This window comes from Athene noctua, chromosome 3 (genome assembly GCF_965140245.1).
Source record: "Athene noctua chromosome 3, bAthNoc1.hap1.1, whole genome shotgun sequence".
Lineage (NCBI taxonomy): Eukaryota > Metazoa > Chordata > Aves > Strigiformes > Strigidae > Athene > Athene noctua.
This window is the reverse complement of record NC_134039.1, coordinates 74036901-74053964: the sequence shown is the minus strand read 5'-3', so window position 1 is coordinate 74053964 and position 17064 is coordinate 74036901. Positions and strand designations below refer to the sequence as shown.

Genomic DNA, 17064 nt, shown 5'->3' with positions numbered 1-17064 from the left:
ATGTTTAAATTCTGGTTTAGTTTCTAGTTTTGACCACTGGCGGTTGACTGGCAGGAGATAAGTTTTGCAACTTTTCTCATCTAAAGAATCACTTGTCTTGATATGTGAACCCAGATGGACAGATAACATGTTCAGTTACTTTCACTACGCAGGAAACTATTTTTTTTCCAGACACTTACCAACTCTTGAAGCCTAAGAAATGCTGGCAGGATGTTTGCTTCCATTTCCCTCAGCTGCTCTGCTCTATCCAGTACCTTTTAACAAAACAACGATCTTATTATACAGATAATGTCACCTTCCATTCTCACATGGACTTAAAATTAATTCTTAGCTGCTGGAAACTCATTTCATCAATGGCTCTTAGACAGCAGAAACCACTTAAATATCAAGACCCCTTAAACAAGCAACATCAGAGAGATTATTGTTCAGGTGTGCTTCCAGGAAGCCCAAGCAGCTCCACCATCTAAAAAGAAATACAATTCCCAGACAAGCTATATTCTCCTGCCTTGTGACAGTGAAAATTAAGACATAAGTCAGGAATGTAAGTCAAGAATATCACTGACAAAGCCCTAACATTAACTGCCATTGAAACATCAATTTTTGTCCAAAATTATTCTTATATTAAAAAAAATTGTGTAGTACTGCAGCACTATATCAACATGCTTACTGCAGGAGAGCTATCTTTTCCCACTAAGAAATTATTTCTCAGAAATAAGAGCTGATATTTTCAAAAAATTAGCTATCATCTGGAATCCACACAACTGAATTTTGAGAGTAACTTTTCTTGTCATAGTTTGCACCATAGATATTGACAAGATTTACTGTATTGTATACAAACCTGGCATAGCACTAACAAACTCGTAGCATATGCACAACTTAAATAGGAAGCATTTTATCTAACATGTTTTGAAGAGAAAAAAAATAGCATGAAAACATGCATGGCTATCCTTTAGCTAAAAGAATTTGTATTCTCAGTACACTTAAAATCTTGACAGGGACGAAAAAAGATAATAGAAACACATTTCTTTACTGTTTTATTTACTACTTGAAATATAAATATAAATTCTGAAGTTCATTACTTCTTTTGAATAATTGCTGTTCAAAGAGAAACTATAGATCCATACAAAATTGTATTTTTCTATCCTTCTACATTTCCTCCCCACACCAAAGCATTAAGACATCTATCATTTCTGTTGGCCGCAATAAGAAGAAGAATTTTATGTGGACAAACAAGAAACATTTTATGAAAACAGTATTTCAAAGTCACACCATAAAGGAAAAAAACCTGAAAGAGCAGTATCTCTGCAATAATAGTTCATGTTTCTCAGGAATTTATTTTAAACTGCAATACAATATACGATTTTATACTGACATCTACATTTGGTTTATATAATAAATTACTTCAGGGATGAAGACCGCTTTACATTACTGACCAAATAAAGGCTACATATTTTTACGAATAAAATACTGCTTATTGGACCCCATGACAAGAAGCTACCAAACACAAAGTTTAAGGTCTTGACCTAAGTAGATCTTACCTTTTAGCTGGGTGAAAAACAAACTAGAGTTTCTATTTACAGAAGATAAAATACACTGTGACCCTAGCTTATGGAATATGTCAAGTTGTTCACAGAAATAGGCTACCCACAGACCTACAAATCCATGCCTCTTTAGTTTTAATACAGATTCATCACCCTTCATCTTTTCTAAAAACAGCGGCTTGGTACTTCTGTAAAGCACTAAATATTGTAAATGTATGAATGACTACAAGTTACATTGGTTCCGATTTTTCTGGTAGTTAGAATGAATAAATTCATTTTTCACAAGTAATCACAAGCATTCAGCATCCATGCTTGAGTTACAAGAAGCATTTAGAATCCTTTGCTTGAAAGTAAACATTTGTCTTAATCTGCTCTGAGCTAATTGGGCTGAAATATTACATTATTTACTACAGAAATTAAATAGAATAAATTAGTATTAACAGTTTATGCTACCAGCATGCTAGTCTTCCACCAGTCCCAATTTAAACCACTCTACTATAAATACAGATGACACAGGTTAATATACATTAACTGTTTTCCCCCATTCCTGTCTGTTCCTATGCAGAACAAAAATCAATACTAATTTAATAGTTAATTCTTTTGATTCAGCAACTATTTATGTGATACAGTTGAACCTTTGCAGGTATTTAATGGTTTGCTTTCCATAACCACTGTTCAAGAACTTTCTAATTTTCTGAGTGATGATAATTTTCCTATAACACATGAAGCATTCTTTACTGATGTACAACAGTTCAATTCAAATATTAATCTGAAAGTAAAATTATATAAAGCATTTTGAAAAATTCCCTAAAGATTATTTTAGTGCTAAATTTCGTTCTTATGGAATTGCTGAAGGATGCCGATACCACTTTTGTGATGGTAAATTAAAATGATTTATCTGTGTATAACTTATCTATTGTAAGTGCTGGTACATTTTTTCTTCATTCAATGATTAATAAGTATGTCAAATTTATTAACCTCATGAGCTGCAGGAAACTATGAGATAGTACTGTTTTCACCAAACATGATATGAAGTAATTTAATTCAGTGGGTATTTCTGAATGGAAATAAAACTTACTTAACTAACCTGTGAAACAGAAGGAAGAACGTTCGGTGAAGTTAAGAACTACTTGATTATTTGACTACAAAAACAAAAGTAGTATGCCTGTCGATTGCTGTGAGAAACATACAGAGTGATTACCCAGGGTCATTAAGCTTTCAATCTTGAACCACTTTTCTGTTTTCTTAAATAATCAATTTGACCTCTTAAAAAACCCTTCATTCCTACTGCTGGGCTGAAATTACAGTCCATGTCTTTTTGCAGGTCCACAATGCATACATATAGTCACATATCACTAATAAGATAATAGGTTTTGTTCAATCAAGTGAGAGCTAGAAAAAAAAGTAGTTTTGAGGAGTCTGTCCTTTCTTCAAATCTCTTATGCCTGAGATTTGTTTCTATGTTTATCTCTCGGCACTATAAATGCTGTTACAGATGTCTGCAAATTTTGACTCCTCCATGTAGTTATCACAGAAAAAAAAAAAAAAAACCAAACAAAACCTTGTATTCTAGTACTATATTGATTCGATCATTCCTGTGATCTAAATTCAGATTATTTTTCCTGCAGTCTGCCTGTTTATTCCCCTTGAGTATATCATCAAATTTTTCGCTGCAGTCTTTTTTTTTCCCATCTTAATTTTCAAGCTACAGTTCTTGACTCCAAGGGCCACAAGTGTAGTTGAAGATATAAGATCTTAACAGCACTTTTACAGAGAAAATTACACATTTTAGTTCCTTAATACAACTTCTAACTTGAACCTATTCTAGTCAACCAATTCTTGTCATTTGTGTGATCCATAATTCACTTCTGCCCTGCCTTCCACCTTTGCTTTTTCATTTGTGAAAATATCTTCACAAGGAAACAGATAAGCATGACTTACTAATTATAAACCAAATACAGGTTTCCTATACTTAAAGATTCTGTAATATTATTACATACCTAATTTAACTATACAGTACAATTTATGTTATTAGTTATGCTATACAGCTTTTGTCTATAAAAAGTTCTAAAACCACAAAAACCAGATCCTCATGTAAAGACAATAAATCAATAGAAATAATCTAAACAGTATCAACAGATTCTGAATTAGATCCACAGGGAAATTTTGTGAAAACTGATCTATATTGCACATATTCCACATATAAATTATTGATAGCAATTACTCACACTCTCTTAACCAAAATGAAACTGGAACACTAAAATTAAATTACTTACAATGTATAATGTTTGATCTTCAAGCTCTCGACTCACAACAGCTTGTTTAAACAGACGTACAAAGTCATTGAAAGTATCACAATGCACATGAGAAGTCTGTTCTGTCTCAGAACAGCAGCTTTGCAACTGCATGAGAATTTCTTCTAAAAGAAGACGTGAAGTAAAGTATTCCACACAGTTCACAAACACATGAGGAAGCTGAAGAGAATAAGAGAAAAAAAAAATACAACTCTATTTGGCTTTTTCAGTGTAAATCATTTTCCCATTCAGATGAGACAATGAAAGAAACTACACCCTGCCAGCAGAATATAGAGCATAAACCACAAAACCTTGCCAAAAAAGATTTATTACTGATGTACCTAGTCAAAATATTATATACCACAAAGTGGAGAGATATGATGAATTTTTATACAAAACATATAGTGTATCTTCCAACTATGTTTAAAAACTGTGAGCAATACACAAAAGAAAACTAAACAGCATTTAGATCAAATAAAAGCTAGACAATTTTAACACATTACAGTATCATAAAATAGTCCATTACAAATTACAGTGTCTGGATAACATGAACTTCTCTAACTTATATTACAAAGAAAGCAATCTAGAAGCACAGTCCCCAAAATTACTCTGAATGTTTTTGGCATTCACTGCATACAAATGATAAAGTGTAAGCTTCTATATCAGACACATGTAATCAGCCTGCTTGTGCAGAACATTTTTAGAAAACCAGATCTTTTCAGAGTGAAGAGCGTGTGAAAAAAGTAGGGTCTGAGATACATTTTATGGCAATCCATAAAATATACTTCTAAGTATCAATTTAGTAATATTGCAAAGTTATGGTCATTTGTCTATAAATAGAAGGCACTATAGACTACAAAATAGTACCAGTATTCAAACCTATGTAAGGCAGAAAAGGTTAATTTTTTAGCAACTCTGCTTTAAGAAATAGATTATTTGCATAGCTCCATACTCTCTGGTATGGCATGTGCTCTTTTTTACACCAAACATTAAAACCTCTGGAAAACATTAGTCACTGGGATACATATGCATTACTTGCAAAATTAAACTTATGATACAGGAATGTGTGTGTATATAACAACAACAAATACCTAAGTACTTCATTCCAGTCTTTCAACTTAAAATACAATATGGCATATGATTCAGCAGATGTGGGAAAGTGTGGGTATATGCTGGAATCCACTCAAACAGCATGTAATAAAAGGTTTTCTTACAATTTTTAAAACTATTAAAAGGAAGGGACTACATCTCCAAAAGCACCTTTCAAAGTGCTGCACCTCCATAGCAGAAGGAAAGCTGGGTGCCTCAGATGTGATTCACGACACCATATTAAGTAGGAGAAACCTATACTTAGCAGTAGCAAGTTCTGTAGAAAGAGTTGTTGCTTAGTTATATTCCTTTCCAGGATCTGGCCACATCTTTGGATATGTTGCAAGTGGGTAGCACAGTGTTAGGAGCATTGCACAAAAGGCTACTGCATGAAAGAGAATCACAACCACTGTCTTCCACCTTTCTCCCTCTGCAAAATTTTTTGAAAGGTAAAAGATCACTGTGTTTTTCATAAAAGCTAGTCCTGCAGGTATGCGATAAGTGTGCTCTGGACATTCCACACACAAGTGGAAATTTATGGCTTAGGCATGAAGCAGGCACCTGTCATTGGATTTAGATCCCTGAAGCACAAGACAGACAAAAAAGCAGGCACTAACAGGTTTAGATGGAAATTTCTGTGATGACACCCTTCAACTTAGGAGGAATTTAAAACCTAAAAAATTAGAACAAGGAATAAAACTAGCATGAATATACACATTTGCTAGCAGAAAAAGAAAGGCCACAAAAGTGGCAAGAACCTAGTACTTCAAAGTCTTCTGCCAGCACCAATCAAAGAGACCGCAATGGACTTAAGCCATACCTCTCTACATCATCCTTCAAGACAACTAATTTTGTAAGAAACATGTATTCAGTCACAATGACCCACTACTTTTATGTAGCTCAGATTATCATATGATGTTTGAAGAACAAGTTTCTCTGCCTGCAGTCCTTGCAACTGAAATAGATCCATTCCTGACAAAGTTCCTCCTTCAGGTTAGTAACATACAGCAATTCCAGGATTAATCATCAAGCATATAACTCATGTCCCAGTGGACAGCATTAAAGTAGGTTTTCCTCCTCAATAGTTCAGGGAAATATAGTTTGTAGTCCCAGTTTCCTAGGAATGTAAGGTTCCTAATTCAAAACTGTACAATGAATTCTCAGTAGTTTTCACTTCACATATTCCAACATCTGTTTTATCAGTCCTCCTGGACCTACTTCTTACTCCTACACAGTTTTCTAAGAGCACGAATCCAAAGTAGAAGAAGAATCAAGAAAGCAGAAATGGCTGAGGAAACAAACCATCTGAGAAAGTAGAAGGTAGTTTGAGGGACCATCTATCGCAAAAAAAATCTTCATTGTAAATACTCTTACCTGTAAGGTGTTTAGAAGAGTTTGCATCACATAGGTCTTTCCACTAGATGTATGTCCATAGATAAAGATGGATGGAAAACTAAACTGCTGACGCTAAGAGAAAAAAAAAAAAGTTGTTTCTGTTTCAATTCCTCTTTCATTCAACAGGTAAAAGATTTATCAGTGAAGTTTCCCTCCAAAAGAAAAGTTATCTTTTAAATTGAAGCATTAAATATAAAATATGCCAATTATTGTGGAATCAGTGTTATCAAGTTTTATATTTCATCTTCACTGGGAGGGTAAGTCCCAAGCATAAAGTATCACAAAGTTACCAGTGAAAGGGCTATAACATGAGTATACATTTTTCATGGGAAAAACAAAGCAAACCAATTAAAAAAAAAAAAAACACAAGCAAACAACAAAAACACACAACAAAAGAGAAAAGCAGTGGGGTCTTAATTCAAATTGGTTTAACTAACTGAAACAAAACCTTGGCAAGCACAAACTTTATACTGTCCTAACCTATGCAAACACTAAAAAACCGCTTTTCTTTCCATTAGCATCAAACAGAAAAGAACTAAATTTTACTAGTTTGGTAAAGGAGATGGCAAAGGAGCTCACTCTCACAAGGCAATATTTGATAGAATATCTCTAATCATTTAATGGTACTAATGCTGTATATTTCACGGATTTTTTTTTTAAGATGCAAGGAAAATAAGTAACTTGTTATTTTCATTTCATTATGAACAGGTATTTATTTTTGCATTTTTCTCATTTCTAAGAATCTTGTACATTGACTTAAAAAATTAATGCAAAATTAAATTTGACAAACACTTTTTACGAAAAACGATTATATTCAATTAATCCAAGATAAAGGCACTCTTGTGAGAGATATGCAGATGCACTAACCTGCACATTTACAAGAATTTAAGTATCTATTTTTTTAAGATGACTTGTTGCCATTACGCTTGTAATAAATACATTAAACTTAAATGCTGTAATTTAATGGAATTATTATCTATAATTAAAAACAGAACCAGAAACAGGTAATAATTTACACTTTGTTCACTGAATGTAAATGGATATATCAACTGCTTTTAAGTTTGCAAATAAAAATCGCCATTACTTTTTACCACAGCTTTACCAAGCAGTAACAGAACTGATTAACAAGCCAGTGATTTCCACATCTTATGGCCTGCAACAGAACTACTAAGAATCCGACTAATTTCACGTACTTAGAATTCAGGCATGCAGATATTAGATTAACAGGTCAAAATCAAACAGAATTTCTACACTGCCACTGAAAAATAAAATACTTCAGAACTTCTGATGAGGGAAAAAGACTCACTTCCTGGTACTAAATGGCAAAGATGGAACAGAGTCATGAAGAAACCAAGTTTTAGAGACAGCAAGGCACAAATGGCTGTAAGTTTGTTTGGGTCCTTCCAGCTGCAAAACAGCTTTCAATATTCAAGCTTACTATAATCTATTTGCCAAACAGTAATGTCAAAGATGGGCAATTAAAAACAAACAAACAAAACCCAAAGAGACAACCAAAGTCTGTTCATAACTACATCACAAAAATGCCCTTAAATTTCTACTCTCCTCTGAGGCAGCAGAACATCTTTGTTCTATTCAAACATGCAATATATAAAGGACTACCTCTCCAAATATTGACAGCAACATGGACACTTGGGATTCTCGACAAGGCACCAAACTTTCCAAGTGAAGCAGTGTAGCTGCTGGGTACGCTGGATGTTCAAGATTGGGCATTTTTGATGTTCCTGTAGTTAGTCACCTAAATATGCACATCCCATCTGAGGTGCAGAGACAAGAAAAAGTGATCTGGAAAATAAAATATTTTAATTATTTGCTGTCATATACATAAAAGAAGAAAATAAACAGGACAAAATCTAAACAGACCTTCTAGCTCAGAATAATGGTATAATTACAACAGACTTAAAAGACTTTATCAAAATAGAACTTTACTATGTAAGACACTATACAGACATTTTCACACCAGACAAAAAACTCAGATAAAAAGGGAAAGGCATACAGGGTATGAGCAAATCAGTATAACAAAGAATCCTCATAGTTTATTTAACTGGAGAAATACATATTTAGTTCTGGGTTTATATACATTTAAAAGTAGCAATAGAATAAAATGAGGAAAGTAGAATAGTCACACACAGATCATCACCTCGGTGATGGTAAAGACTGAAAACACTTCTTAAAAATAGTAGGAGCCCAAACCAGTTTGATAAAACTGTAATATTAACTACTGTCTACCTTTTAATCAAGGACTAGTCAAGGAAGATGAAGAGTCTTGATTATCAAACACTGAAAAGGCTGGATTTTAGTGACAGAACATGGAAAAACATCTCAAAGATACTACTTTGTCTGCAGCTTCTAGCTGCTGGAATGACAGTACGTTTGTCTGTAGTGTTAACAACAACATGCAGAGAGAGAACTGAAGTAACCTCATGACCTGGATTCTAACTTCAAATGCGACATAACTTATTCAAATGTAACATACCTTGACATCCAAAAATAAAGTTTAGAAATTTAGATAGCGCAATAAAGATATATCTGCAAGTTATCAAGACAAAGATAATAAACAAAGCACTCCAAACAGATTTAAAACATAAATATTTACTGCCAAATATGTTACGCTGGACACAAGTACAATGCCACATGAAAACATATTAGGTTATCATAAGGAGATCAAAAATAGCATAGGAAACTGAAAACAGAAGTAAAAAAGCAATGTTGGGTTGCACTGACAGGGGAGTTACTAGGCTACAAGGAGGTTCACGAATACAAATGTAGTTACTGAAATACTTAATAGAGTTCGTTTTGGGATCAACCCCTATTAACTATTTCCATAAATACATTTGAGAAAATATTTTTTCTTTTATTTTTTACACTTCACCTTCAGTGTTTTCTGAAGTAAAAATTGGGATTGCGGAATCATCAGCAGAAAAACAAGTGGAAATAATAAGGAGAAAAAGGATAACCCTAATAACGGAAGTAATCCAGTATAATGAAATTGAACACTTCAAATTACACATAATTGTAAGTAATCATATCACACCTAACAAGGACTACAGTTAAATATCACGGAACTGTAAGTCTGAAGCAACCTGAAAAATAAACAAGTCAATGACATAGTAAGTATGAGAAATCAAAGTAATGCAGCTATCAAAAAAACAAACACATAATCATATGTACCAGGCAAATTATTTTCCATACAGACAACCACACATATAGCCTTGGTCCATTTTATCACATCAGCTTTGAACAGGTTTGCCCACTCTATCTAGTCAGGTATCTATTAAAAATGGAATGAAGATACAAAAAACCTGAATAGCTTGATTAAGGCTGCCCTCCAAAAATGAGCTAGGAATAAATATCAAGGATGAAAAGAAAAAATATTTAGACAGTAGCCTAGCCAGAACAGAGGACAAATAAGGAAGAAAAACATTTTAGAAAAGGCTGAAAAAAGTTTGCATGGATTTAAGAAAAAGGACAGCATTTTTACTCCACTGACTACATGAGAACAGGACTTAACTAAGTGTCCTAAACATATCTAAAGCTGTAAGGTACTTCAGCTTCTCCACCCTGCTGCCCAACTGCACTCCAGAAAAGCATAAACCACCTGTTGGTCACACTGTGTCAGCCAGCCCTGTTTGCTTCTCAAACACCCCAGCTCACGTCAACTTATACTAAACACATTTAAGCCACTGGATGAAAACCTGTATCTCTACTGACTATATGTAGGTGTTAATGTTCAACAGGATCCCATCCTCGAGTTGATAAGTGAAAGAATGTCTAGAGACAGACGTTCACAAAACGATTCCTTTAGATTAAATGGCAATGCTGACACAAGGACTGGCATATGCCAAAGCTTGAATTCAGGATGTTCCTGACTAGGGAAGGCTGTAAAGACGTTGTACATGTGACTGCAGCCAGACCAGGAAGGACAAAAAGCACTTACTTCCCAGCTGAGTCCAGGTGAGGATACCTTAAAAGCACAAGCTAGATTTTATGGCTGGATTTGATAATTTAGGAGGACCTCTCTCAGTTCACTGGCCCAAAATACCTACACTTGGCACGCCTTTCCACACTGTAGAACGAAAGCTGACAGAGCTTAAGAGACCTGCACGGTTCTGCTTCCCCTCAGGCCCTACAAGCACCCTCGCCCCGCAGGGATTCCGCCGCCACTGGCGTGCCCTGGCCGAGGGACTGACAACCCCCGGCCTCCAGAGCGCGGACCCGCTGCACGAAGCCAAGGCTCCTTCAGCCGCGCATCTGTGAGGCTGTGGGCGGGCCTCGGCCCAGGGGGCAGCTCTGACCCCGGCAGACGGGGCGAGCGGCTGCCCGCACCCCGGGCCCCTGATCCGCGCGCAGCCCCGCACCGCTTCACAACCGGAGCGCAACAGGAGCGGGTCTGCCCTTTCACCTCACTCCCCGCCCCCCAAGCGCCAGAAACCGGCCGGGTCCCTCCGCTCCGCTCCGCTCCGCTCCGCCGCTGGCTCACCCCGGCTACCCACACTCACACCGTCGGCGCGCCGGCTCCCGCGGCTGCTTTCTGCACATGCGCACAGCCCCCCTGCCCCGCTCAGTGCGCAGGCGCAGAGCCCGCGCGCATGCGCCGTAGCGACGTGAAGCTGCCTGCCCTTAGTCTGCGTCTGGCAGCGCGGGAAAGGGCTGGAGGGGCGGGGCGGTTGTGAGGAGGCGGCGCCGGCTGCTCGGTGGCGGGGGAGCGGTCAGGGAGTTCTAGGCATGAGGCTTATCCCATAGGGAGAACTATGTAGCTGGACAGAGGTGTCTTTGGAGCCATGTATTAGAAGCTGCTTGGCAGCAGTTCGTCAGGGAGAGGAGGGTGTCACTGGGGAGGAGAGAGGTGCTGGTGTTGTGGGACTAGGCCTGGGCCTGGGGTGTAGAGTCCGAAGGAAGTGGTGAGGGCGTACATGGTTGTGGTATTTGTTAGTTTAACTCCAGCCACCTCTGTTACAGGCACACAGATGAGTGAGTGGTGGTTCAAGTGTCTGGTTGTGCAGAGTTGAGGGTCAACCTCAAGGTGCATCCTCTGAGGGGACAGCATATAGGTCACAGGAGGGGTGTGGTGGTGTGCCTCCCCCCTCCTTGCTGCTTAGAGCAATAGCCACCAGTGGTGGTCATGATGGCTGCATCTGGTTTAAACTGGACTCTGGGGAGACATACAACACCACAACAGATAAGGGCCATAAATCTTGCTCAACAGCTGAGGACTAGTTGAGTATGCACCAACCAAAATACAGCTGGTATGCAAATATGACTGTAAGTCAATCATCTTACTCCATAAATAGTGGACAGACCGGGGCCCACTGAGCTTTCCTGCAGAGCAGTGGGCTGCACACAAGGATCTCCCCTTGAGTAAGGATGCCTGTCAGCATTATTCCTTGAGGTTCATGGAATCCTTATCATGTCAGATACTCCGAAAGTGACCTAGGAATAACCATGCTTTGAAATCTTGGCTAAGTGAAGGATTAAGTGCACACATATAATCCTTTAGACATAAACCGTTGACCAAGTCTGGGACTAGGAGTGGACCCAGCCGCACCTAGACTCCTCTCTGACAAGGAGTTTAGAAAGCAAGGGGGTCCATTCTGAACCTCATGATTTAACAGGAGGGTCTCACTGACAGTTTTGTCTGACCCTGCCCTCTATGCAGTAAATACCAAGTTAATCTTGCCATCGACTGTCACATTTACTATCACACTTAGTTAAATCACTGTTCTATATCAATAAACATGTTGCTACTTCTCTCTTATGAAGGAAGCGCATCACTCCATCCACAACAAGGAGTCTGGAGACATTGCATCCATCCTCTCTTCACACCTGGAAAATAAATGTTACAAATAGAAAAGATACTCAAAGTCATCGTGAAATTGTGCACATGACTTAATATAGAATACGGCTTAAAGGCATGGCCGTGGAGTTTCTGCTCCAGTCCGGCTTTGCAGATGGCACTCTAAAAATTCACAACAATGCGTTCAAATTACAGCTAAAGTTATATTATGCATAAACATTGCACATTTTATTAGAGGGATAAATATGACAACTGCATACTGCATTATGAAGGCTAAAGTGATACTCACCTACCATAGCCTGATCTGGGTGAAATGTTAAATAAGTAAAGCTTGTATGAATCAAGCATGATTTCTTTTTAACAGTCAGTTTTTTGAATATATTTGTGTGTACGCACAATCATCATAGCTTGGCCTGAAAAGAATTTCAGATCTGCAGATCTGCAGATACATATTGTAAATTAATGGACCAAAACCATCCTGAATGGAATTAGGAAAAGAGAAGAAAAAAAAAATGCAACTGATTCTGATTTATGTTATATATATACAGTTTGTGTATGGTCTTTTTTTTTAAACAGCCTGTTATTTATCACAGTTTTGCCAAAGCATAATAATAACATGAAATTATTTTTTATGTTACTGGATTTGCATATATGTGGACAAAAGCTGTAGTGTTACTAATTAAGTCCACTTCTTCTCTTGTTAAAAAAGACTAATTTGAATAATAGGTATATTTTAAATTGTGGTGTCAAGGCATGTGCTTCCCAACAGAGTGATATACTTTTTTCTAGCTCTTGAAACCATGGAATCTGTTGGGGCAGATTCCTCCACATACAAATAGGCCAAGTATCAGAAAAAAAAAAAAATATAATAACTGCAAGTCTCAGAAAGTCCACATTTGTACAGCCTATGTGGGAACTGAAATCAAATACTTTGGAAGCAGTTTTTAATGAAGTTCAGAATTTGCATCTTCTATGGATTACTACTGAGCAAATCTGAAATCTGGCTTTGAGTTGAGCAAGAATCCTAAAATGAGAGATCAGTCTTTAAAAAAGTAGTTTTCACTGTAGTGATTCTGTAGGAGCACTGATGGTTCAGGCTGCAGTCCCTCCAGGGTCACTTCAACCCAACATAAATCCGTATTGCCTCAAAGAGGAGAGTCTCACTCTCCCTGATCCACCCCCCCTTCCACTCATTTTCTGGTCCTAGCATTTGAGTAATTATGAAGAGAGCTAGCTCAGGGAACCATTCCAGCTGAAATTAAAGCAAACCAAAAAATAGCTACTGCAGTAGTTGCAGCCTTGCTTCCAAAACCCTGCTTATTAACTGAGTGGTACCACCACTACTGTCTCATTGAGCTTCTAATCTGGAATTCAGACAAAACACCCACTAATAATTCTGTTTATTAATCCAAGGTGGCACCATTATTACCATAAGGTAAAAAACAAAAAATATGTATCTGTATAGCTTTAATAATTTAAAGTTATTAAGAATATCTGCATTGATTGAAATGGCGGGACTATAATGCTCTGTTTTTGCAGGACTGACCTGAAGTAAGTAATACAGAATCCTGGACTCTTAAACCTGCTGATTAAAAACTATTACAAAAGACTATTGAACAGTTCTGTCCAGTCTCTCAGGCCTATCAGTGTCCATATATTCCTACAGGAAGTCTCTACTTCCCAGCAAAATTGCTTAAATTTAGTAGGTGTGATCTTTTATTTTCATTCAAGTGGTGAAAACTCTTAAGTAGCAGTTGCTAGAGTGAGAATTCGTGTATCCTAAGTATTCTACCTGGTTGTGTAGCATGATAATTTTGTTTTGGTTTACATCTATCATCAACCACAATTTTCACTGATGTTGTTAACTGAATATGCATTTCTGCACAACTTTAAATGCTTCTTAATTTATACTAAGCTGTCATGTCTTTTTATCTTATTCTGACTATGAGTTTCTTACATATCAAATATATTCAAAATGAGAAAGCAGACAGCAGACTGAGATTTGAAACTTGTGTATAACAGAGCAGGAGAGAATCCTTTCTCCTCGTGTTTATGGTCAGATATTTTATATTAATACTTTTTTTGTCAAACTGATTTTCAGTACAAATAATGATTAATATTCCTTTAAGTTTTCTTATCCATAGCTCCAGTTCAACAACAATCTTTTAAGCATAGAATATACACTCATCTCATTCAAATCACTGGGATTTGTCATTCCTTAAACTTACAAACACGTGCTTAAGTGAATTACAGGATTAGATTCTTTAATTTATACACATAGTTCTATATCTACATATATACATAGGACTGTTTATAGAACACATACATATTCTATGTAGGTTTTGTATGTATGTAGAACTATATAGAGAGAATTACATATATAGAATATGTGCAGTATTTCAGTTTTTATTTCTCTCAGTCTTTCCAAGATAGGTACATTTTACCAGAGAAGCCATTGTGCAGGATGTTATTGAGACTGCATCTGGATTATTACTTAGCAGTCTCTTACTATTCAAAAAAGTCAAATCAAGCTGACAGAGGTGCAGAAAATGGCTCTGACAAAGAGCAGGAAGATAAGAAATTATTGCTCTGGGGAGATGTTCTCTTGAAAGCGTCACTGAGGTGGCTTAAGAAATTACTGCAACCATATTTCCTGCCTTGTTGGATGACACAGCTCTTTCAGCTGAGCCAGTGGAAAGGATAATGTCATCATCTACCTCTACACAAGTCATCTATTTAACTTAAATTTCCAGGTAGAGATTATTTAAAATATAAACTGGATGATTTTTCTTCGAAGTGGATGAAGAGAACTCTGGTGGTTCATTGTGCACACTGTGGTAAAGGAACTAACCTTAAATAATGAAAGAAAAAGGATATCTGCAATAACTTCTACAATAGTTCCAGCTTTATCTGCTGATGGCTGACACATCCTAAATAAGGGTGGGAATTGAACCTTGTTGAAGTTTAGACGCCAAAGGGGTGAAGAGCTGCTTAAACTAAAGGATGATGTTGTAACAAGAGCAGTTAAATATGTTAAGTACCGTACTGCAATAAGGAGGAATGCAAACTTTGGTAAAATACATGTGAGAGATGAGACAATACACTAATAAAAGCAACCTCCTTAGTGTTTATCCAGATGGATTCTAATTGGTATTGTTTTGCAAGTGTATTATTTAAAAAATGCATAACTAAATACATACTAAAAGAACATTTGAAAGGCAAAAGTATGTTTGACCAGATAACTTCGGTTTGTTGGAAGGACACCTACTCTGCTGCAGGCTGTTCTGGGGAAAGCAGCTATATGCACCAGCTGTAGAAAGGTGGTCAGGTGCGTAACAAAGCAGTTTGAACACATTTTAAATGCTCACCAGAAGCCTAACAATTATTACTTAATGTCAACTGAAGTCATACACAGGTAGATAAATCTGTGCAAGCCCACTTTGCACTTGTAACTGTGAGAAGTTATTAGGTGCCTTCAGGGTATCAGCTCACCTCCTCATTCTCCTGATACTGAAACAAGGAAGATCAGGGGCAGTAAGGCTTTGTAATAGATTTAGACCAAAGGACTCAGTTACATCAGGATAAACAGTCCCTGGAGGCAGTTCTGTGAGCTGTGGATTGCAGGAGTGCAATGTATTCCCTTCACATCTTTTGCTGTCTCCCACTCAGCCCCGGTGTCACTGCCAGGGGGTAACGCCAGTGGTGACCTGGCACAGCTCACAGCTGGCAGAGGTTCTCTGCCACTGACACTTAGCAGTAGAATCAGAAACTGAGGATCTGATCCATAATTTCTGATTAAGTTTCCTAAAGATAGACAAAGATGAATGTTTAACAATCTAATCATTAGTGATTATAATCATCGACACTGGATTTTCAAGCAATTAGTAGTAATTAAGCTCTCATTTATAACTCATTAATATGAAAAACAGTAATTCTATGGATGAAATACTCCCATAGTATCTAATGCAGAGGATTTTGCAGACAGAAATATATGATGAACCATCTAGAGTTTGAGATCTCCAAATGAGATTTGATAAAAATATCGCCATAGCCAAATACTGCTAAATTTCAGCTGGCTGCTCAGACAAATCTGTTGCATAGTATCATAACAGTTTACTTAGAATTTAGACCCCAAGGGGCACAATCTGTTCAAGGTGAAGGAGAGAAAATAAATACCTTTCCACCAACTGCCAATAAACACAGTCAGTTCATACTGGAGATAGTTTAATTTTTACTTACATTTCCATTAATTCTAGGCACTGTTTATTTTCCACTTTATTTTTCGGGGAAAATTATGTCCTAGCACCAACATCCTCATTTAAATCAGTGTATTAGTTAGTATGTGTATTTCTCTAAGAAGGTATGTAGCAGACTGCAGTAATGTATGTACTCCTCAGAGAACTCTTTACCAGGAGCGTATCACTTTTGCATACAAAACTGCTGAGTTTTTATAAGTTACAATTATACTCTATAAATCAGGATGACAAAGGGAGATGGATGTCATTACACATACTGTTGCATTTAGGGCGAGAATAAATTTGGTAAGAGTTGAATCCTCTTGTGTTCTAGCTGGTCCTCAGAGATTAGAGGTGTTAGGGGTGGCTGGATTTATCTCTTCATAGGTATCCCAATTATGGCCATAACTATAGGCCTGACACTAGATGCACAAACAGCCCGTGTGCTGTGGGTCCAGTTGCATTCAAGAGAAGCTGTCAGATTCATGAACAGTACGGTTTATTCCTGTGCAACATCTACAGATTCTTCGAGATTGTAATAAATGCATAAACTGCAGATTGGCTATACAGCACTACACGAAAGAAAAAAAGGTTGCAATCACACACACTAAGTCCCACTCAGCATAGCCGAGGAAATCTTACCAAAAGGCATCCCTTCTGGGCAGGGTAAGAGCACAAACCCATCGATCTGTCCATCT

General features: G+C 37.1%; 1 protein-coding gene across 4 annotated transcripts in view; it reads right to left on the bottom strand.

Annotated features, from left to right (window-relative positions):
• ORC5 (origin recognition complex subunit 5) overlaps window positions 1–10879 on the bottom strand; it is an 81719-nt gene extending 70840 nt beyond the window's left edge. For 3 of the 4 annotated variants that reach the window (XM_074903364.1, XM_074903366.1, XM_074903368.1), the window contains exons 1-5: window positions 10837–10879; window positions 7940–8122; window positions 6299–6391; window positions 3818–4015; window positions 180–254 (exon numbers count right to left, since the gene is read on the bottom strand). In XM_074903364.1, coding sequence (XP_074759465.1) covers window positions 180–254; window positions 3818–4015; window positions 6299–6391; window positions 7940–8050 — 477 coding nt within the window. In that variant the 5' untranslated portion in view covers window positions 8051–8122; window positions 10837–10879. Of the gene's footprint in view, window positions 1–179; window positions 255–3817; window positions 4016–6298; window positions 6392–7939; window positions 8123–10739; window positions 10797–10836 lie in introns of those variants that run through there. The other variant, XM_074903365.1, reaches the window with a different exon arrangement.
• Window positions 10880–17064: the final 6185 nt, after the last annotated feature.